This window comes from Leptopilina boulardi, unplaced genomic scaffold, assembly GCF_019393585.1.
Source record: "Leptopilina boulardi isolate dan_hultmark-lab unplaced genomic scaffold, ZJU_Lbou_2.1 LbouV2_292, whole genome shotgun sequence".
In the NCBI taxonomy this organism is placed as follows: Eukaryota; Metazoa; Arthropoda; class Insecta; order Hymenoptera; family Figitidae; genus Leptopilina; species Leptopilina boulardi.
Window position 1 is genome coordinate 1065248 of NW_026137854.1, and position 25146 is coordinate 1090393.

At 27.6% G+C, this 25146-nt stretch overlaps 1 protein-coding gene across 1 annotated transcript in view; it reads left to right on the top strand.

The window, feature by feature from the left end:
- Nucleotides 1-20632, top strand: part of LOC127282297 (armadillo repeat-containing protein 5) — a 38036-nt gene extending 17404 nt beyond the window's left edge. The window contains exons 2-7 of the mRNA XM_051306466.1: nt 3984-4204; nt 6772-7222; nt 11202-11470; nt 12975-13349; nt 13436-13915; nt 19953-20632. Of these exons, the coding sequence (XP_051162423.1) occupies nt 3984-4204; nt 6772-7222; nt 11202-11470; nt 12975-13349; nt 13436-13915; nt 19953-20427 (2271 nt within the window). The 3' untranslated portion in view covers nt 20428-20632. The remainder of the gene's footprint in view (nt 1-3983; nt 4205-6771; nt 7223-11201; nt 11471-12974; nt 13350-13435; nt 13916-19952) is intronic.
- Nucleotides 20633-25146: the final 4514 nt, after the last annotated feature.

The following is a 25146-nucleotide window of genomic DNA, read 5'->3' on the forward strand; positions in this document are numbered from 1 at the left end:
AATCTGAATGCAGATTCGTAATCAGCAACACCAAAAACCCATAAGTGATAAGTTTCAAGCCAATTGAGTTAATTTCCTAAAATTTTTGAAAAATAGTCCGCCATATTGGATCCGCCATTTTGAATTTTGGAAATCTGAATCCAGATTCGTAATCAGCAACCCCAAAAACCCCTAAGTGATAAGTTTCAAGCCAATTGGGTTAATTTCCTAAAATTTTTGAAAAATAGTCCGCCATATTGGATCCGCCATTTTGAATTTTGGAAATCTGAATTCAGATTCGTAATCAGCAACCCCAAAAAGCCCTAAGTGATAAGTTTCAAGTCAATTGGGTTAATTTTCTAAAATTTTGGAAAAATAGTCCGCCATATTGGATCCGCCATTTTGAATTTTGAAAATATAACGTAGGATTTGTAATCAGCAATGTCAAAAACACTTTGATTTCATTTTTTGTGAAATTAGTTTCAAGAAAACGATGGATGTCACTGAGATTATAATCATTAAAAATAGCCTTCAAAACTGTCAACTCTTTGGCAGCCATATTGGATTTTGGTTTTCGAATTTTCAAAATTTGACCCCAAATTCGGTTTCAGCGTTCAAAATACCCTAGAAAACGTATATTCAGTGCCTATCTGCATGCTTTTTAATATATTTTTTTCATTGTTTTGTAAGTACGTGTATACACGTACCTCACAGTCTGAGCCCTTTTTCGAATGTACGTCTATAGACGTACCATCACAGTCAAGGGGTTATACAGATAGGACAGTTTTAAAAATAGTGTACTTGCTACTTCGTTTACTTAGGTTTTTTTAAGTTAAATAAAATCTAAAATGTTTACAAAGTCTCGTGAGATGTAGCAACAGTGCACTAATGCCCGTGTAAAAAAATCTTCTGTGGTTGGCCTGATTCTATCTAGACCGCCTAATTTTCAGACCAGCAGCTGCTCAGAAACTCTGGCCAGCGGCTGGCCAAAAGTGTAACGCAAGAGGCGCTCAGACGCTGGCCAGACGGTCTGACCTGGGGCTGGACAGATGATCAGCATTTTCTATTAAATTTAATTGATATAACTTATAAGAACAATTCCTTATATTTCCGAACTTAAAAAAATTGCACACACAATAAAAATTAATATTATCCATAATTCTTATTAAATCAGTACACTTGCACGTCTGGCATTAAATTTCAAGAATTAAATTAAAATTTATCATCCACGGGGATCGAATAATAGTTATACTCTTTTCACTATAAAATAAGTTAGAAGGATTATTTCTTTATTATTATTTTTAATAATTTTGTAATTGAATTGTTTAATATAAAATTTTCTTTTTAAAAAAGTAAATAAAGTAAGTAAATTAAATAAGCTTAAATTAAATGAAAAAAAATTGAAAAATCTGATTAATCTCAATTGTGTTGTCATGTCAACAAATAAAAAATGTTAGTTACCTATTACTTCTGGCTAGACCTTCCAGACCAGCATCTCTAGACACAGTCCAGAATTTACAAAATAAAATTTTTTAGTTATATAGACTTTCTAGATATATAACATATAGTATACATACAAACAAAGATACTTTGGTACAAATACATATAGCAACAGTAGCGACGAAATCAGCTGAAGACTCAGGAGAGCCAAACTTGCAAAGTGAAATTTTTAATGAGAAAATACGACGTTGTCACTTTTTCACAGCTTTTTTATGTCTGTTAAAAAAATTATTTTTATATGTTTTGAATGATGTATGCATATTTTTTTAATAATATTATAATTGTATGCCACAGTGGGCTTGTACTAACTTTAACCCAAATGTACTGGCCCATCGCGGCTCTCTTCAGATATTAATTCCACATTATTTTCTGCGTAATTTGAACCTAAGATGAAAAAAATCGTTAGAGGGAATTTTGAATGTAGTCGATTTTTGTGTATTTTTAACTATTCATGGTACTTTTTTTTACTTTGAAACAGTTAAATATTAATCAATTCGATTTCTAATCATGCATAAATTCTTTCTGAAGATGGCGACTATTCAATTTAGAAGTTTCAAAATTAAAATTCAATGTTTGTTAATAATCTTGTATAAGTGTCCACGAATTGTCCACGAAGCGTACAATTCCATGTCTCTTGTGTTTTTTAAGAAATAAATTGTACATATAATGAATCCAACGTGAGAAAATAACTTTAGTGTTTAAAACAAAAGTTTTACTTTTTCACTATATCCACTTTAATCTATTAAATTAAATATTATTTTTAAAATGCAAATTAAAAAGCCAACCTGTAATGGGGAATCCTGTCCCCAGTGTCATTTACGAAACAAAAATAAATATTTTTAGCAATATACAATAATAAAAATAATAATTATAGGTATCAGTTTTTAATTGTCCAAGTTTGCAGAATTCAGAAAAACTTGGTTGTTAAAAAATATTACTTTTTTTAATCTTTTTTCGATGTTAATTCTTGTCCCCAGTTTTTTGCGCCATGAGGAAGCTTTTTAATGAAACTTTTAATCAAAACAAAACTTAGTTATACTTTTGCAGAAACAATAATTAACTCCCCAAAGTAGATTTATTATGGTAGAAACTAATTTCATAATTGTTTTTTTGCTTTTATACCTTTAAAGCTCCAATTTTATCTGGGCCCTGGCGGATTGGGAAAACCGAGTTGTAACCGAATTGGGTTACGATTCGGTTACGTTTCGGTTCATTGTGAAATATTATCGTTAATCGACGAAATATGTAGTAAATAACTATTAGGAATGGTTAATATACATTTAGAGTGCTTATTTATGCAATAATAAGAATAAATTAAGAAATAATTAATTAATAATAAGTGTTTTAAGTGTACAGTGCATGCAGTTGTTGAGTTACCATATATGTATATTACCATCATCGGCAGCTGTGATACGTCCGTTAAACCCTAGATGGCGTTAAGGATGACTTTGTGAATGAATTTCTAAAATTAAGCCCTTGAGTGTCAAATGTGTAAGTGAATATTTAAGTTTTAAAAAAATAGATCAATTTATTAAAACAACTTTTTTGATTTGTACAAATATAAAAAAAAAATTTTATAACGAACAAAAATTTTTTTAATGAGAAAAAGTTTTTTGTGTCAAAATTAATCTTTCTCATTTCATTGAGAAAAAAAAAATTTTTGAGGAAAAAAAGTTTTTTTATGTCAAAATTAATGTTTCTCATTTCATGAGAAAGATTAATTTTGGCACAAAAAAACTTTTTCTCATTAAAAAAATTTTTGTTCGTTATAAAATTTTTTTTTATATTTGTACAAGTCAAAAAAGTTGTTTTAATAAATTGATCTGTTTTTTTAAAACTTATATATTTACTTACACATTTGACACTCAAGGGCTTAATTTTAGAAATTCATTCACAAATTCATCCTTAACGCCATCTAGGGTTTAACGGGCGTATCACAGCTGCCGCTGATGGTAATATACATATATGGTAACTCAACAACTGCATGCACTGTACACTTAAAACACTTATTATTAATTAATTATATCTTAATTTATTCTTATTATTGCATAAATAAGCACTCTAAATGTATATTAACCATTCCTAATAGTTATTTACTACATATTTCGTCGATTAACGATAATATTTCACAATGAACCGAAACGTAACCGAATCGTAACCCAATTCGATTACAACTCGGTTTTCCCAATCCGCCAGGGCGGGAATCACAGAATCTTCATGGGAAAACCTTCACATATTTTATAATAAATTAACTAATTATCAATATTTTCTGTTAAATAAAGTGTAGTTGTATTAATTTTTTAGCCAGTATAAATACCGTGAATACGAAACAGACTAAAAATCGCTTAAATAAAAGCATTCTAAAAAATATTTTACATTAAGATTTTCATAAATAATATGCAATTGAAAAATAAACTGAAAATATAATCTATGTATCAATATTACCAGACTCGACATAAACGAAATCAACCGTATGTTATTTAGTTAAAATTTATTTGTTGTAGGTTAGAGCACCAAAAATTGCAATTTATACATTATGGATTATACGGAATTTAGAAGGGAGTTACAACCTACACTGTCGCGCAGTACGGTTAATTGGAAATTTATCAGAATGCAGTTGGCATGCAAAATCTTTTTGTGATCAAAAAGCTGTGGGTGTATTAACTGATATTTTACACTCAAAAACCTATACTGAAGTTCATATAATGACTGTAAGAGCTATCAGGTATTTTTAATTTACTTAAATAAATTAACATTTTTCTCAGAAAACTCACACTGAACAAGATATATTTTAAATATCTACTATTCCCTGGCGGATTCGATTTACCTAAAATCGACCCAGCTGGGTCGAATCTAAGTCGAATCTAAGTCGAATTTAGGTAATTATCAAAAAAAAAGCTTTAAATTGATGAAAATTTATAAAAATTAGTATTGTGAGGTTAAATGAACATTCATAGAGTTAATTTTTGTAAGAATTTTAATTATTAACGTGATAAATAATAAATAATTACTTGATATGTGCAAGTGGTAACTGTAGATTTTAACTCGTTGTCAGTTTTCATAATATTTTCAGAAATTAGTGTAAAATGTGTGAAAAAATAATTTATATTTAATAGAAATTGCAAATTTTATTAAATTATTTTATTATTTAACAATCACATTTCATAATAATTGCAATTTAATTAAAAAATAACAGTTTTCTTAAAAGTGACAAGAACTCTATTATACCGACCACACACGGAACAGCGGAACGCGCGCCAAGATTTGAAAAGAGTTACAAATTTTAAACATTCATTAAATAGAAAATATGCAATTTTTTTCTTTATTTATAAAAAAAACTTTAGAATTTTGTTAAAATAATAAAAATTAAGCTGATATATTTTTCTTAAATTTTTACTTATAACTTTTTAAAAAATTCTTAAATAAAAGATCAAAAAATTTAGTTAAATTTGTATTTTGCCATCATAATTTTTTAACAAAAATATAATTTGTTAGACATAAAAATAAGAAAAATTTACATTAAAACTTATTTAACAATTACATTTTTTTAACAAAATTCTTTTTTTTTTAAAAAAAAAGTTGCAGATTTTTTATTTCATATTCACAATTCTTTAATGAAATTGTTTTTTAATACAAGTTATAAAAAAATTAATCATTTATTTATACTAATGCTAATAATCACTAATTTTAAGTAATAGGATAGCTGGAAATTTGTGCTCCCTGCATGCTGCTGCCATCTAACGGCGTCTGCAACTAATATAGGGCGATAGTTAAAAGTAAAGAAATAGTGATTATTAGTATTAATATAAGTAAATTGGTATAAATAAATGATTAATTCGGCATTTCTGAGAAATTTTTTATAAAATGATTATCTTTTATGGTTAATCAAATATATTTAATTAATGAAATTAAGATAATAATGAAATAGTTGTAATTAACAATTTGAATTTTCCCGCCAGAAGATCATGTGCATTCATATTCGCGCACTTTTACCGTGTGTGGTCGGTATAATAGAGTTCTTGTCACTTTTAAGAAAACTGTTATTTTTTAATTAAATTGCAATTATTATGAAATGTGATTGTTAAATAATAAAATAATTTAATAAAATTTGCAATTTCTATTAAATATAAATTATTTTTTCACACATTTTACACTAATTTCTGAAAATATTATGAAAACTGACAACGAGTTAAAATCTACAGTTACCACTTGCACATATCAAGTAATTATTTATTATTTATCACGTTAATAATTAAAATTCTTACAAAAATTAACTCTATGAATGTTCATTTAACCTCACAATACTAATTTTTATAAATTTTCATCAATTTAAAGCTTTTTTTTGATAATTACCTAAATTCGACTTAGATTCGACTTAGATTCGACCCAGCTGGGTCGATTTTAGGTAAATCGAATCCGCCAGGGTTGTTGATAATTAATTGAAGAGAATTTATTCTACGTCATTTTATTACGATTATTCATAAAAAATTATGACCATTGTGTCGAATATAATTTTTTTCTTACAAGTCTACATTTTTGCATTTTTCGTATTAATAACAGGGACCTTCACAGAATCAAAACAAAATTCAAAAACACTTTTGTTTTGATTCTGATCAGGATATCGGAATCAGAAGTTAATTTTTTTTTAGTTTTGATTCCGAAATCAGAATCAAAAGTCAACTCTACTTAATTTTGATTCCAAAATCAGAATCAAAAGTCAGCTATATTCAGTTTTGATTCTGCTATCCTGAATCGTTCAAATAATTATAATTTTTAATGATTTTAGTTTAAATGAATTTTTGTGAGTCACTTGGCATAACAATTTTCTTTTGTCAATATCTCCTTAATTTTACAATATTTATCCTAAATTCTTTCAATTTGTGACTCGTAGTAACGTAAATATACTTAAGAATTAGTTTGCTGATTTTATAAAATTGTTTTAAAATAATTTTTTGTAAAAGCTTGCTTGACTTCAATTCGCGGCACATTCCTCCTTAAATAATTTAAAATTTTACATATGGCTATTTTGGAACACAAAACGTGACTTTAAAAATTAGCAAGATGGTACAATTTGTATATCTTGCAAAGTGGAATTCATGGAGGTTATTGTTTCGATTCATTATTTTTATCTACTATTAGTATTTTTCCATTTTTACAGATAAACTGTTGAGATTAATTGAGATACAATGAATTGTTCGATTCTTCGATCGCTAAATTCATTTTCTTTCAATTAACATAATACATATTATATTTTTTGTTTTGTTATAAATTTTGTATTTGTTATATTTTCAGAAATATTTGGAACTCATACAAGAAAAGTCGAATTGAAATTCTGCAATCAGGTGCAATATCGAAAATTGTCACTTTGTTTGTTAGAGCTAGTAAAAAGTCTGAATCTAAATATGTTGGATTAAAAAAAGCATGTTTAAAAGCTATGTGTTCATTTGCAGAGAGTTTAGATTTTGAGTGTGCTATTCAAATGCGTGGTGACATTGATGAAGAAGGTTTTAAGTGTATAATGGAAATTTGTGAAGAGAAAAACGATTTAGCCTTAAAATGTTTATTCAATTTGTCTCTAATAGCAAAATGTCGACCGATATTAGGAAGCTGTGGTGTAATTGAAAGGTTATTATTATTAATAACTAATAATGAGAAACTGTCCTGGCAAATTTTAGCTATTTTATGTCATTTTTGTCGTGAAGCTGTAAATCGTGTACAAATTAAATCAGTCGCAGGTCTAGAAGTAAGTGTTTTATTATAATATATTTTAATATTTATTTGTTATTTTACTTTATATTGTCTTCATTGGGGCAGGTGAATTTTCCATAAAAATCTTTTTTTAGAACTTTCATTTTATAGAATTTTATTAGATATAATTATTTTTTAGACGAATTATCATTTTTTGAATTAACATTTGACAGAATTTCTTTTAAAACGAATTTTTACTTAACAAATTTTTTTTGGTACCGGAGTTTTATTTTACAAAATTTCTCTAAACTCAATTTTTTATTTAAAAAAATCAAATTTATCCAAATATTAATTCAACAGAATTTTAAGTGATTCGAATTTTTAAATGCCAGAATTTCTAATTCATGGAATTTTTGTTTTTACGAATTTTTATTGTTACGTATTGTTATTTAATAGAATTCTTTTTGTATAAGAAATTCATGCGAATCATTTAAAGTCCTCAAAGAAATTTATTAAATTCTTGAAAAGCATTAGAGATATATTGTGGTCGAAAAAAACTATTTAATGGAAATTTACAGAACAAAAAAATTAGACAACTATGTATTAATTTTTTTGTATATCAATTAAATAGGTATAATTTTGGATGAATTTATTTAAAAACAATTTTTATCGTCTATAAAATATATTTTATTTATTATTGTCGATTTTATTAAATTTGACACTCTCATAAGTTCAATTTTTAGATAGGTTTTTAAGAAGATCAAATATTGTCAATTATTTTAGGAATTTATCATCTTGAATAATAAATAACTTGTATTTAATATTTTTTTTGCTATTTAACCCTTTGAAAACCAGTGTTACTTTCAGGCAATATGGACAATTTTTTGATAACTCATGCACAACTTTATTGATTTTTAAAACTAAATAACTTTCCCTGAAAAATTTATCTACAAATCAAAAATTGCATTTTTTAAAGAAATAATTTCAATGCCTCTCGTTGTTAAAATGCATTTTCAGTTGACAATTCAATATAAATCTGTCTTAAAAATAAGTGCAAGATAAAGTTAGCCTGCAAATTTATACAAGATAATAATTTTTAATCATTCTTCAATTCAAGATAATGCTATTTTAAAATTTAATGCTACAAAATGAGAACTATAAATTATATATAAATGTTGCCTTTTTAATCGAATATTTTATATTTAAGAATATAAATATCATGTCCGTTTGATGAAAATTTATTATAAAGGTCATACATAATTACATAATTGAAAAATAAGACTTTTAAAATCAACATTTTTTTATGTTCACTGCTTTATCTTAATATGATTAAAATTGAATTAAAATAGCAATCTGAAGAAAGGTACCTTAAAAGCAAACGAATTGTAAGTTATGTTTACAATAGTTTTACCATGATTAAAAATTTATTTTTATTTGTATAAAATTAAAATCAGTTTTTATTGAACATTTTGGATGTAATAAAGATTTAAATAACAATAATTTGTATTGACAGTTGATCCACTTTGAGTATTTTCATTTAAAAATTTCAAAACATAACCTATAATTTTATATTTTTCAAGTCCCTTTCTTCAAAGCCCGCCACATATTAATATATTATTTTAAATAAACTAATAATTTGTTAATTAATAATATTAAAAAATACTTCTGGAAAGAATCATATTGAACGCTACACTGCCGCCCCAACAAGAATAACCGTATCTGCATTTAGGATGAGTCACCTACTTGCCACTGCCACTGCCACCAATAAGTGACTTATCCAAAATGTAGTTACTGCTACTCTTGTTGGGACGGCAGTACAGCTTCAGTTGTCATTTTCTTGCATTGGATTTTGAGAAGGCAGTATCTTAAATTAAAGACTGATGAAGAATTGTCTTGCACAAGAGGGCTAACTTCATCTCGCACTTGTTTTTGAGATAGGTTAGAATGATTAAAATTTAAATATTAGATAGAAATGATTAAAACTTAAATATTAGATAGAAATGATTAAAACTTAAATTAATTACAAAATTATAAATATGAAATGAGAAATTGAGAGAAATATTTTTAATTGTAGAGTAAAAATTCCTGAAGTGGATCACCCAAATTAAAGATGTACTGTATTTGCTTGGAAATATAGAAAATTAAAACATTATTATGAGTTGAAAAACTGCCTCAAAGGATTTTTCAAACAAATTAAATTTCTCAAAGTTATAAACAATTGAAGTATTTTGTAGTCTTAAGTTAAAAAATGAATATCTTAGAACTAAGTGAACGGATCTTTATAAAAATTGGTATACTTACACAAAAAATGATACAGTTTTAGTTGAAAATTTGAAAATTTTTTATTATTAATAATTGTTATTGTAAAATTAATTGATTATTTAAAAAGTAAACTGTGTTCTCTTTGTCGTAGAAAGTTGATCCAAAGTTTATTGGAAAGGGAATTTCATAAGGATTCGAAAACCGTTTTAAAATTTCGTGGATCGCAATTAGCAAAAAAAGTTATCGCGTTTTTTGTGCGGCGCTGCGAGTCTCTAGCGCTAGCACGCAGAATGTATTTTGCTCAAAAAGTATGGAAACTTGCAAATATCTCGAAAAGTACGAATTTTTATAAAAAATGTTCAAGACATAAGTTGTTCCTAACAAAAAGATCTACATTTGTAAACCCAAAAAATTGGTTGTTTTTGTTAAATAAAATCCTCTAATTTTCAGAATCAAATTCGTTATCCCTATGAAATTATGTGTTTTAACGTGTGAAGTATATGACCAAAATATTGGGCTGAGGTAAAAATGCACAAAATATTAGGCCGAATCCTAGACATTGGACTTAACATTTTTCTTCAAATAAGTGAATTTAAAAAATCACGGCTTATGAGATTTTTGGCGTAATATATTAGTAATTCTATGCTAATTTTCGAATTAGGTCTAGAGCCCAATGTAAAATTCCTCATATTTCCAAGCAAATATAGTACATCTTTAATTTGGGTGATCCACTTCAGGAATTTTTACTCTGTAAAAAAAATCTTAAAATTTAAGATTTTTTATCTACAATTGAAAAAAATTCCTCCTTTTAAATGAAAATCTGACGTATCCTTTTTTCACTAAACCAACGAACTGAAAAAGTATTTTCCCGACGGGAGGCTTCGATTTAGTCGTCAAAGGGTTAAGACTCTAAAGTGTATTTAATTCTGCGTCGAATGAGATTCTGTTTTAAATAGAATTTGTGAAAAATAGGTTTATGTAATTTATATTTATTATATATGTTTCGGTCAATGGCGATTATTGGGCATTGTCGACAATGAAAAAAACTTTTATGAAACCTGTCAACATCATATTATTTAAATTTTACACAAGTTTTGAAACATCAAACAACATTTTATTGATATAAATAAAATATTTTTGTTTTATATAAAATGAACTCAAAAGTTTGTCAGATTTTGCGTATCTCTTACCGTTTTTGAGATATTAATAATTTTTTTTTCAAATTTTGACCCCATATGGGATCCTATATGGAGTCCTATATCGACATTGATGAGATTCTTCTTGCGAGATGTCCTTAGGAGATTTCGTATAGAATCTCATATAAGAAACCTTAAGCGATCTTATAAAGAATCTCATGTGGGATCACGTACAATATCAATAACGTCGTTAACATTCGATAGTTGATCATAAACTAGTCAATACAATTTTCCTTAACACTACAAAAGCATTGATTGTCGAAAGTTTATTGTGAAGGAAATAATATAAAGTTTGTTATATGCTACAGCATTTTTGACATTGTCCAAGATAGACCGGACATTGTCGTCAATGCTCAGAAAAGCTGAATAACATGATTATTTGTAGACATGGACCGAATTTGGCGGGCAATGTCGACAATACCCAAACTAGCTGGGCATTGTCGACTTTGCCCGTTTATTGTCGACAATGCCCAATAATCGGCATTGACCGTAACATATATATTATACATTTATAATAATTCATCTATATTTATTATTTATATTCATTTATTTTATGTAATTTATATTTTGTCATAGATAATGATGGCTTTATTGAAAAACAAGGAAAATGAAAAGTTTCATTCAATGATATTAGATGCACTTGTGTTATTTGAGTATGATGAAGACGGTATTGCAATTATGGTCAAAAATGGACTTTTAGATGTACTTATCGAAAAGCTTAAATTAATGATTACAGCTGAGGAGTTACAATTTAAAAATGAAAAGGGGACACCTAAGAAACGTTCAGGGGATTCTTCTCCTTATGAAAGGAGTGATTTTAAGTATAACAGAACCTCATTGGGAAGGTTAGATATAGCAAAAATGTATTATTTTTTAGGAATTATTTATAAATCACGTTATCCAAATTTAAGAAATTATTTCCATTTGATTTGAAAGATTTCTTTTTAATCAATAAAATAATTTATAAATGATCAAAGGAGATCAGTAAAATAAATTAAATTAATTTAAGTAATGACTAATTACTGTGGTAAAAAAAAATTTTTTTTGAATTTTTTTAACAATGCATATATAGTAGCTTAAAGAGGTTGGCAAATCGTAGCCAACGGAACGTCACTTTTAAGGAAAAATTATCGAAATTATTCTTCTTTTGATTATTTACAATTTAATTTTATTAATTAAACGTGGAAGGAAATAAATGTCACTTTCCTTACTTTAATTTTGCATATATACAATCTAAATCTATTCCTTTTAGATTAATTAAACTTTATTTTCTTATGAATGAAATTAAAAAACTATCAATTACACTTTTCAAAAATATAAAACTTTCAATTTCCAACCTTTTTGTTGATTCTTTTTAATGATTATTAGTCTCCTTGGAATATGATTAGCCTGTTATTATTTTATTTAAACCAAATTACATTTTAATGTAAAAACATTCATAAAAACATATGTGAAATGATTTACTGCATTAGATAATGATCATTGTAAGTCATTTTTAAATGTAGAACTGAAAGTATAAATTAGAAACGTTAAATTTTGTACAGTTTTTTTGTTAAATAAAAACAATAATAATTTGGTTTTTAATGGGTTAAACTACTCTAGAACGTCAAAAAGAGGCCTAATTTTAATAATTTTTTTCAAGAAAAGTTTAAAAGGCACTAAATTATTTATAACTTTAAAAATATACAACTTAAAAAAAATCCGTGCGTCTTTCTCTAAATAATGTTATTAAGAAGCTACAGTTAAATTTTTATGTAAATCGGTTAAGATTTGTGAAAGTTATGTTTCCGGTCATTTCAAGAAAAGTAGTTTTGAGAAAAAAGCGTTTGAAGTTTTACTTATGATTTGTTGGATATACCTTTAATCTGCAATGCCTGCGCCATATAATCAGTGGAATTTTAATGATTAGTTGTGAAAAAAACTGAAAATTAGTTAAATTTTATTGATGGAGCTAGCCAAGTGTTAAAATGAAGTGGAAATGTCACTGCATTAAATTATATAGGAAAATAATTCTGCAGTACAGGACCACGATCAGGATCAAATTCAAGCACTTTAAAAGTGTTTCTTCTTATAATTGATATTATTTCTTATTTTGTATAGGTACCCTTAGACACCTTTTAAAAGGAAAAAATTTTTTTTAATTTTTTGAAAATTCTAGAGTGGCTTTACTCTTTAATGAAACAGTAGCGAGCAAAATTTACAATAATTTATTAAAAAATGCAACAAAATCGGTTACAAATTATAATAGAGTGTGATTTTTGTCCCTGAATATATGGCTTCATTGTGCATGCGGCAGTGTACTTTGTACGAATTTTTATATTGTACTCTTTAAAATATTGTTCCTTACAGGTTTAGTCTGGATTATCATTATGATAATTGGAGTCCGAGTAGTGGTGCTAGTACTTCTTCCTCACCGCCTAGTACACCACCTTTACCTCTTTATGATTGTAAAGATTTTGATGAAAGTGCAGAAGAAAATTATAGCCCAGTTTGTAGTGATGATGAATGGACTGAAAAAGAACATAGCCTAAATTTTTCAGAGAAAGTTAAGTCGTCAGCTTCTAAACATGTGAAGAAATCGACTTTAACTTTATTAAGCATATTAAGTGACTCCAATGAGCCTATGGAAAAATTAGCCGATCCATTAGTAATAACATCACTATCAACTTATATCAAACTTACCAAAGATCCAAAAGCATTACAAATTTTAACAAAAATTGCTAAGTAAATTAAATTTTTTATTAAAAAACTATCTACTTGTTTTTCTATAAAATTTTAATAGTTCTAAGCTAATAATTTTATCATTTTAGGAATAGTGCATATTTAGTGCCTTTGATACAACAAGGTTTCGTTTTTGAAGCTCAAACAATTTATGGTTGTAAGCAGTGTTTACAACAATTATCAGCGTTAGCTGAAACTGGTGGTGCAGTTGGACAATTATCATCAATACTTTTATGTGGCACAGAGACAAATAAAAACATGACAGCAATTTCTATACCATTTCTTATCAAAGCTAAGAAAAATTTAAAATATTTACTAAGCAAACATAGTGGTATACTTTTAATATTTCGCATTCTTGAGAATCCAAAGCATATTTTACATGATAATGCGATATTATCAATTAGTCAATTGGCAAAATTACTGGACATTCAACCACATGCTATTGACTGGAGTGAATTATTGATGGAAACTAATATTGAACCATTAGATAGAGAAAAATGTGATAATCTTTCAAATTCTTCCTTAGTTACATTTATACTTGATGATGGTACAACAGTTGATGCATGCAGGTAATAATTAGATCATTATATTGACAATTGAGGTTTTACAACTGATTATAACAAAAATGGATTTTATTAATTACTCAGGTCTGCAAGGTTTTTTTTAATATCAGAGTAGTTTCCAATCTATTTTTGTGTACTGAATACGATACCGGGTTCCAAAATTGCGTATCACGTCAGAATTTTGAGTAAAGTGGGGGTAAAGTCTCCAAAAACCGTGTTTTTTTAGTGTTTTCAGTATTTTTTTCTCCTTAACCTGACGTGCAAGCGACTTCTGTATAGGCTTAAATTAAAGCTTAAAACGTACACTTCAAGACTTTTTAAGATAAAAAAAATTTTGAAAAAAATTGGGATAATGACCCCAATAAACTTTTTGGGTGTCTTGTACCTATTTTTTTTTTAAATTTCCATTTTTTTATCTTGAGCATATGGATCTTAAAGTATAATTTTTAAGCTATAATTTAAGCCTAACCTGCACGGAAAAACAATTTATATTAGAAAACAATAAAACTGGAAGTATAATTTAAAATTGTACTACACTGAAAGAAATTTTTCGTTATTACTGCCATAATTCTTGCTGTTTCTTTCATATCGTATAACTGAATTAACATGGAACTGTTACTGCCATACAGTTTGGGTAATCCAACCAAACGAATAGTACTTCCAAAGAGCAAGATGTCTGAATCAGAATTCCAATGGCTAATATAACCTAACTTACCTGCCATTTTGACAGACTGTATAACCAATTCAACCAGAATTCTTAACCATAAATTTATGGCTGAAATTTCGATAGCATTTCTTTCAGTGTATAGTAAAGTGCGGCTATTCATGGACCATATTGTAAATCACTATAGTCACTGTTAATTCTGTAAATCAATTCTCAATATTTCTAAAATTGACATATGCAGTATTCATAATCAAAAAAATTTATAGTAATATTTAACAGTTAGTTCGAAAAAGTGAATTTTAAAATCGGCACTGTTAAAAATTGGTGAGTCATGCATAAAAGAATAGAAATGGGGAAATGAAGAAGGTAAGAACGACATATTTATTGAGGTTTTGAGTGAGATGGAAAACTCGAATACATTGAGACACACATTCATAAATTCATCCCTACCTATCAGCCTAACTTAAAACTACCTATACACTTAAATACGCATTATACATATTTAAACGCTCGCTCGCAACTACGCTGCGAGGTGAAGGCAGAATTTTCCTTATATGCAAAACGGCAGAATTCTTCTGCGCTTGTGAGAAACGATGATTATATAATTGTCTCACTAAAACAGTTATATTTTAAAATAATATGTAATGAACTATAATTAATTAGTTGTACTTTTGCAATGATCAATTTTAGTATGAAGTTATATTTAAAATATTAATTTAAATAATAATAAAAATTAAATTAAAATTAATAAACAATAAATTAAATACATTACAAGAAAGGAAAGAAATGAAATGCCATTATTTAAACCCAAGTTTTATTTATATAAGGGTGATTCTCTCAAAAAGGACAAATCTCGCTTTCACGGTAATTTGTTCAAAAATAATAAAATTGATTGAAATTATTAAACATTCTGTTAGCCATACGTTAAGATTTAACACGTGAATAGCCTCCTTTTCATATCGAGTATGTCAAAATGTATTACCATTTTTATTGTCTTTTAATATAAAATGTTTTTCCGTGTTGCCTTTCCCTACTGAAAATCCCTGTATAAGATCTTGTACAATTTCCTGTACAGGATCAGCAACTGAACTTGTACAAGTTCTGACCAGTTCCTGTACAGGAAAATGCATACGAATTTGGAACAAGTTCATGTGTGAGATCTTGTACAAGATCTGGTGCAAGATCATGTACAAGAAAGATACTTGTAAAAGAAAATGTACATGATCTTGTACAATTTCATGTATAAGTACTTGTACATGAACACGTTCATGTTCTTGCACATGTATAGTTGTAAATTTTTTTTTTTTTAATAAAATTTGAGATTTTGATAATTTTTAACCACTAAGATTCGTAACTCATGCATGCTAAAAACTATTGTGCAGCTGTGAAGGTTAAAGTAAACTATTGCGCAGCCTTTGAAGTTTTTAATTTTTAGTAAAGAAAAACATGAATTAACATGTGCAAGAACATGAACGTGTTCATGTACAAGTACTTATACATGAAATTGTACAAGATCATGTACATTTTCTTTTACAAGTATCTTTCTTGTACAAGATCTTGCACCAGATTTTCCTGTACAGGAACTGGTCAGAACTTGTACAAGTTCAGTTGCTGATCCTGTACAGGAAATTGTACAAGATCTTGTACAGGGATTTTCAGTAGGTTCCCCTGGGGGTAAGATGGGATACCCTAAGAAGCAAGCTGGGTTTTACAAAAAAATAAACCTATTATTGCTTGCAATCTTCGAAAGTAAAGGTTGCATCTTCACCTTTCTTTCCAAAGTAATTAGGCGGACAGAAAATATTTTTGCTGCTAAGTTAAAACACATTTTTCGCCCACCGCATTTTTCATGTTCTTTACTTGTCCTTCTTTTATAATGTTTTTACCCTTCTACAACAAAAATAAAACATTTATTGGGATGTCCGTTACTGTGAAGCGCTCTCTGTTGAAAACATTTTTAACCCTTGAAAGTAGAATGTTTGTCAATTTTTGTCCAGTTTAAACCAATCAGAGTAACTTTCAGACATAGTGGTGAAAAATGGTACTACTGAACGTAGGATAATATGCTAAGCCACGCCCCCAGCGGATATCCCAATACAAAAATATCCAACGCTTGTGCTTACAATAATACGCTTTTAATTATATGATAAAATAAACTCCATACCCCATCTTGCCCCACCCCATGCGAAATGACACTAAAAAGCTAACCAATAGAATGTATGATTCAACAAACAATTAAACAAATGTTCACCTGCTAGAGTAGTCAGTGAGACTTATGAAAAACAAAAAATGTCATATAAAATGCTGTTATTTATCAAATAAACACGTTTTGAACAAAATAGATGTTAGAAGAAAATCACCGAAAACCGTTTTTTTATGAATCAAAGAAAAACGTGGTATAATCGTTCAAAGTTTTTACCACATGAAAACTGTCATATTGTTTTCACATTATGCGCAAAATAACAATAATTGGTCCATTAATGTGTTAATAAAGGCAACTATCCCGTCTTGCCCCCATTTCCCCTATTTTTACGTGAAAATTACAGGGAAAATATAGCGAGCACGATTGAAGTTGATGATCATAGTGTTGTTAAGGAAAACTGATAATTTTAGAAAAAATCATGTGTTTTCCACCAAAAACAAAGAAAATTTTATTTAAATTCTTTTTTTTAAATAAATTTTTTTGAAAAAAGCGGACTTTGACCCCCTCAAATTTTTGGATTGTTGCTGTGTATAACAAATATAATACAAGTAAAAAGTGTTTTAATAGGTTTATAAGTACTATACTATCATGTTATCAAAACTTAGAAATTACACAGGGAATTAAATTCGGGTCAACTTTTGGACCCGGAAAAGTAAGAATGTTTCTTAACGTATTTTTTTACGCTGAATTAGAAACTATCGTTAGATTTTCTCTAACACGCAAAATTTCAAAATGTTGGAAATAATAGTAAACAAGTTGTAAATTTAGATGCTTATTACATGAACATTTTGCTTCCCCTTTACAATCAGCAAAATAATTTGCTTTCTCGTGGAGAAAGCATTAACATTGAAATAAACATGAGTAAGAATTTCTGAAACGTGCCACCTAAACCTGAAAAAATTGATTTTTTGTTGAAATGTTATTTTTCTTATAGTATTTTATATGCACAATCACCCCCTAAAACGATTTTGCAAAAAAAAAAATTTTGTTATTAACAATTTAATATTTTTGACCCATTTTTAAAAAAATTAATTTAAAAGAAATTTATTGATCGATTTTAGTGATCTAAACAGCATTCTTCTTGTCTTGAACCATAGTTATATTGATATTTTTTTGGTGAAAAAATATTGATTTTTATTGGAAAAAAAATTGTTACTTATAAACAAATAGTAAAAGACCATGAAAACAATCGAATTTCAAAATGAAAAAAATAGCTTCATATACTTGAAACCCTTCTGAATAATATTCCGTCGAGAAAAAAATGGCATGCATTCGACAATTGGTTTATTTAAACATTTTTGACAGCGCGCATGGCGCATGTAGTACGAATTTCTTAATGAAACAAAAACGAAAATACGTGTTATTATATTCTACGAGTGACTAAAAAAAGAAAAAAGTTGTTTTGATTAAAAATAAAAAAGTTATTAATTTTTTAATGAGACATTGCAAAATTCATGAACTGCAATTTTCACCCTGTGAGGAATTTTCGCAAATTTTCACCAGCAACAAACTTCCAGTGAGAAAGTTGTTCATTAAGGTCCAAAGAAGTTTTCTGGAAAGTTACAATGCAATTGAACAATTAATAACAAAATGGTGAATGTTTAAACTTTAAAGTTGCGCGAGCGGCTGAACGTTTGGCGTGCGTTTGCTACGTAATAATTTAATTTCTTATTAAGAAAAAAAGATGCAAAAAAAAGTTAAAGGAAAAAAAGATGCGCCTTTTAATTTTCTATAAGGTAATATATTTAAAAAATTAAAATTTTGAATTTCAATTTTAATGATATTTTTGTACGCTGACTGGCTTCCGAGCGTCCGGCCCGAGCTCGCGACCGGTTGTTCGATTGGGTGCCTCAATTGTCGAATGCGTGCCATTTTTCTCTCGACGGAATATTATTCAGAAGGGTTTCAAGTATATGAAGCTATTTTTTTCATTTTGAAATTCGATTGTTTTCATGGTTTTTTACTATTTGTTTATAAGTAACAATTTTTTTTCCAATAAAAATCAATATTTTTTCACCAAAAAAATATCAATATAACTATGGTTCAAGACAAGAAGAATGCCGTTTAGATCACTAAAATCGATCAATAAATTTCTTTTAAATTAATTTTTTTAAAAATGGGTCAAAAATATTAAATTATTAATTTAATACAACAAAAAAATTTTTTTTGCAAAATCGTTTTAGGGGGTGATTGCACATATAAAATACTTTAAGAAATATAACATTTCAACAAAAAATCAATTTTTTCAGGTTTAGGTGGCACGTTTCAGAAATTCTTACTCACATACATGAATAATATAATAATTATAAACATTTGAGAATACAAAATTTTTTCAGCTAAAATGTGAATTTTGGATTTTTTAACTTTCATTATTTCTTCAAAAAAACAAATCTATACTTTATATATAGGGTCAGTTGGGTAAATGGGGACAGGGGGTAAATGGAGACAAGAGTTTTTGGAGCTTAATTAACAGTTTTAAAATTAAGTTTAACGTCAATATTTTAACCTCAGATTACCTACAAGAGATTTTGAGTATTGACAAGCTTTAATCTTGACAATTGGCAGCAAGATAATTCAAGTTATCGCTCAATGCATAAAAGTCAAACAGTTTCAGTATTTTGTCTCGCATTTCAAAGAAAACAAACTTAAAAATCATACCAAATTTTTTTCTTATTGCTTATGACTTCCATAACAGAAATTCACTTGAATTTTTTCTTTTCGTTAATTTGGTTAATAATAACAAGCTGTCCCCATTTACCCTGAGTTTTCAAATTTTTGGGGTAAATGGAGACAGTCAGTTTCATGCGTTTAAAGCTTATCTAAATTTTTTTCTGCTGCATAAAATTAATCCTGGTAATGTAAATAACAACTTAAAAAATATAAACCCGCAAATATTACCTTTTAAAGTAAGAAAATAACATAATTTGTGAAAAATAGCGATTTTGTCCCCATTTACCTCAACTGACCCTGCCAATCGATTCGTCTTGAATCGTCAGGATCTCATATAACATGTTTCTATATATAGAAAAATTTGTTTTCGACATTTTGAAAATTTTTATAAACGAAAGGACTACAAAACTTCCTCCACGAGAAAGCAAAACGAAATAAATATTAAACTTGTTATGAAAAATAATAATTAAACAACAAGTTAAGAACTAATTTACTTTTGATTGCAGAGAAACTCTTTGTCAGAAGTCGGAATGTTTTGCTGCTATGTTAAATGGTAAATTTCTTGAAGCTGGAAAGAAAACAATGTTATTAAAGGATACCTCAAAAGAAAGTTTAAATATTCTTTTGCTTGCTGCAAATGGTGATACATTTCAAAATGAAACTATTGAAGAACTTCTGGATGCTGTTTTATTGGCTAATAAATATTTAATGCCCGATGTTTTGGAAATATTGATTAAAATCTCAATATCCAGATTAAATTATAATAATTTTAGTCGCGTATGGAATTGGACACGGCATCATTCACCACATTTTCATGTTTGGACGCATTTGAAAACTTTTTGTTTAGAAAGTTTTTTAACATCACGAATGACCAGATCAGAACGCCTTCAAGCATTCCGAAATTTTTCAGCATGCAAAGATTTTAAGATATTCTTGGTAGAGGTTAAAGAAATGTTAATCTCTAGTCTCTATCTACCGTAAATAGACTGTTTTTTAAAAATATTATTTAAATTTTAATTGTATATATGTAATAAATAGTAATTGTTTATGAGACAACTAATTTTAAAATATATTTCTACTTCAATTTTTATTATATAATTTTGTTAAGTAATTTCTATCTCGAGTAATTAATTATGTAAAAAAATGTTCAAAGTATAATAAATTTTTACAATACATGTATAATAAAGCGTGGTTTTTAAATTGCATGTCGAGATATAACTTTTTAATACAACAAATTTCAACTATTGGCATATTCTTTTCTCGTTAAGAACTAACTTTTTATGTGGTACCCGTGATTAGGGTGGCCTAAAAATACACAAGAAAATTAATTTTTTAGAATTTTCTTGCTACCGTCCCCATAGAATTGATCCAAATGGAAAAAAAGAGACCTCTATTTTTTATATTAAAATCGGTTAATATTTAATGGTGCCGCCAGGCCCTTGGAGTTTCCCATGTGTTATATTTGGGAAAAAGCTGCTTTTTCGTAAAATTGCAATAATTTTAAATTATTGAAAATATTTATAAACACAATACTAACAGTTTAATTTGTATGCTTGGCGATTTTAATCTACCTTACATTAATTGGAATTTCGGTAGTGATGTTCATTTATGTGATTCTTATTTACCTTATCAGCAAAACTTAATAGCAACATTACTATTTCATACATTAGACTATACGGCTCTAATTCAAATTAATAACAATATTAACTCAATTGGTTTAATTTTAGATTCAGTTTTTTTTAACTTTGATTGTTTTTCCATTAATTTATTACATGATTGATTACCAATTTTGTTTATCATCCGCACTTTTTAATTAATATCTCAGTTGACAAGCATAACATTAATATTCCTCGTCCACGTCAAATAGTATTATCTATGATTTTAAAAATGCTAATAATGCTGGAATAGTATCTTTACTTAATGTCACAGATTGAAGCCAGTTATTATAAATTCCAATATTATAGATGAGGATGTTGGTCATTTGTATAATTATTTGTATAATATCTTTGATACATTTATACCAATGAAATTTGTAAAAACATCCCACTTTCCTTCTTAGTATACAGGAGAGTTGAAGAGATTAATACTACCAAAAAGAATTGCCTATAAATATTGTGTTAAAAACAAATCTGATTATAATTATTATAACGAAATTATTAGATTTTAATTTAGTAAATCAATACCCCTTTTTATGTTATAAAAAGAATGACCCCAAACGTGAAAAATGTCAGACGCCATTTAATTTTTGGATGGAATTGGCAAACCAGGAAAACCACAAATTTTCACAAAATAACCCCAAAACTCATTATATCAACAATCAATCTCAGAGGAGATTCTGTCGAGAACACAAGTCGAGAAAAAGGAACACGATCCTTGAGACACGACAATAACAAAATTCTCTCCTTGAGATTTACACTAAAAATAAAGAGACACACCCAAACTCACTTTTTCTACTTTTATTACTTTATTTTTAGTTCTCTTTTACACTTGACATCAACACGCTGTTCTACCAGAACTCAGTCTGTCGCCATATTGATTCGATTCATCGATCCCCTTTTCCTTCTGCTCTACTCGTTCAAAAAAAGGCCACCGTGATGACGCCATTTCCTGGACTGATGCTCTCGCTTATCCCCAAATCGCACACGGCGCGAAAATCAACCCCAACCCAACAGCATAATGTGACGAACTACTTCGTCAGATTATAAAGAGTTTACCAAGCTGCGATCTGAATGTAAAATTTTATCTTCAGCTTCTTATAATAAGTATATTTCTAACACTGAAAATTCAATTACTAATAATCCTAAAATTTTTTGGAATTTTCTCAATTCAACTCGACGTAATCAATCAATACCTAATCATATGTATTTGAGAGATGAAGTTGGTATGTGTATCCAACCTTTTTGCAAAGCATTTTAAATCAGTTTATGTTATATTTCCACCACAATCATCTGATTTATATTCTAATGATAGTGTTGAGGTGAACTTACAATCCATAACGATTTCAAGAAATGATATTTAAAAAAAAATAAAAAATTTGGATATTAATAAAGGTCCAGGACCAGATAAAATTCTTTTTTCTCTTATTAAGTCATGTGGTTATTCTTTTATAGAGCCTTTGTTCATATTATTTAATAAATTATTGCATATTTGTATATTTCCAATTGAATGGAAGAGGGATATAATAACACTAGTTTATAAGTCTGATGATAGATATAATGTACAAATTTACAGACCAATCACATGGTTAAGTGCTATATCAAAATTATTTGAAAGTTTAATATTCGATTCACTATATGCTGCTGTGTCAAATATTATTATTGAGGAACAACGTGGATTTGTAAAGGGACGATTGACATTGACAAAACTAGGGGTGTTTACAAATTTTATTGCTGTTAACCTTGAACTAGGTTATCGAATAGATGTAATTTATGCGGATTTATCCAATGCATTTGATAGAGTTGATTATTATCGTATATTGCTAGGTAAACTTAAATCCATGGGCTTGTCTGTTGATCTGGTCTCTTTTTTCAATAGCTATCTTTCTGACAAGTGTCAAGTTTTTCGAATAAATCATGGATATTTAGACCCTTTTTTTGCTATCTCTGGGGTTCCCCAAGGATCTTATTTTGGATCACTACTTTCTATATTATGTATGAATGATATAAATTCTGTTTTCACGCACTCTTCTTTTCTTTTGTATGCAGATGACCTTAAATGCTACAAGGTCGTAGGTTTTGCCAATCCTTGCCAAGACTATTCATCTCTTTAAGGAGATCTTAGTTGGTTATCAGATTGATGTGACCTTAATCACATGTTTATTAATATTAATAAAAGTTACGTTATTTCTTTTTCTAAAATGGCAACATTGTTGTACTAATACTCAATTGGTAATGATGAATTACCTAGGGTAAATAGAGTGCGAGACTTAGGCATACTTTTTTGTAGTGCTTATTCTTTTAATGAACATATTTCTCAAGTGGTCTCAAGATTCCTAAGATTTGCAGCAAGACAACTTAATATTCCTTTCGACACACACGCCCATGGAATTAACTTAAGTTAATGGAGTTAACTTGTGTTCAACATTAAACATCCCCTTGGTTTTGTCAAGGTTTCTATATGCAGACTTAAGTTTTCAATACAGACTTTTGAATGGATTCATTCAATGTCCTCCTCTTCTTTCAATGATAATTTGGCTGCTCCAGTAAGATTTACAAGAAATTACCTACCTTTTTCAGTTACATTTCACATAACTTATTATGGAAATAACACTTTAATAACTGTCTTAGTAGAGAAGCTAACTCAATACGTATATTTATACGTATTATTTATACGTATAATTCTTGTTTCAAATTCGTATGTCTTATTATACGTATAATAGTACGTATTATTATACGTATATTTATACGTATTATTATACGTATAATTATACGTGTTTTTTTTCAATAGGGTCACCTCAGATTAATACTAAATATTAACTAAAAAGCGTCAACCTAGTTATATTTATATTTACAACATTTATAATATATCTGTATTCAAATTATTACATATAATAATCGTGAATATCTTTCGTTCATTCTGTCCACACCTGAAGTTAGTATTTGTTATAGGTCTTTTGTTTTTTCTAAATGTGTTGTTTGACATTATTTTGTGTTGGTTAAAATTTTTCAATGTTTTGAAATTGTCATTTGTGCGGTCGTATTTTAATTATTAAAAATTATAAAATTGTTAGAATCGTGCAAAAAAATTGTGAGGATTGTGAGAAAAATTGATTCGATTGCTGTTAGAGTAAGCTGCATAAGTTGATAATTTTATCAAATTTCAAAAATTTATTTAATTAAATCACAATAATTTAATTAATTTTAAAAATAATAAAAAAAATTTTATATTATGTATTTATTTATTTATATTATATTTATTATTTATATTATATATACATATTAATTTTTAATTTTGACTAAATATTAATTTTTTTTAATAATTTTTATTTAAAATAAAATTTAAATTATTATATTTTATATATATTTATATATGTTACATTAATTAATTAATTAGGAATATTGAATAATATATATTAAATATTAATTTTTTATAATTTATAAATTATTTATTTAATTATTTAAATTTATTAATAGATAGATAGATAGATAGATAGATATGTTTATTTGTATATAATATATAAATATTGTTACAAAGGATTCAGTCTACGCCATTATACACTTTATTCGTTTATAATAAACGATCGAATCTTCAGCGCATTACCCACATATTGATATAGGTTATTCATTTGTTCCATTTCCTCCACACACAGAATATTTTGTAAAGACTGAGTCTCATTCAAAGCAGGATCACGAATTATATATTTTTTTAAAAATTTATTTCTGCTAGCCTTGTAAATCGGGCAATAGAGTAGAAAATGTTCGAGTGTTTCTAACTCATTAAGATTGCATAATGTGCATATTTCTAATGTATTAATTATATAATGATTTCCTTGATAAGTTATTTTTATTCTCTTTTCATTTGCCACTCTTAGTTGTCCGATTAATCTAATTTTATGAATTGAAATTCTAAAAGTTAAATATTTTTCAGTTGAATTAAGTTGGCTTATATGTCTATAAGTGGAGTTATATTTGGAGTTTATGCATTTTTCTATTATTAAACTTTTCAAATTATTTTCCCAAGAATTTAAGACCATTTGACAAA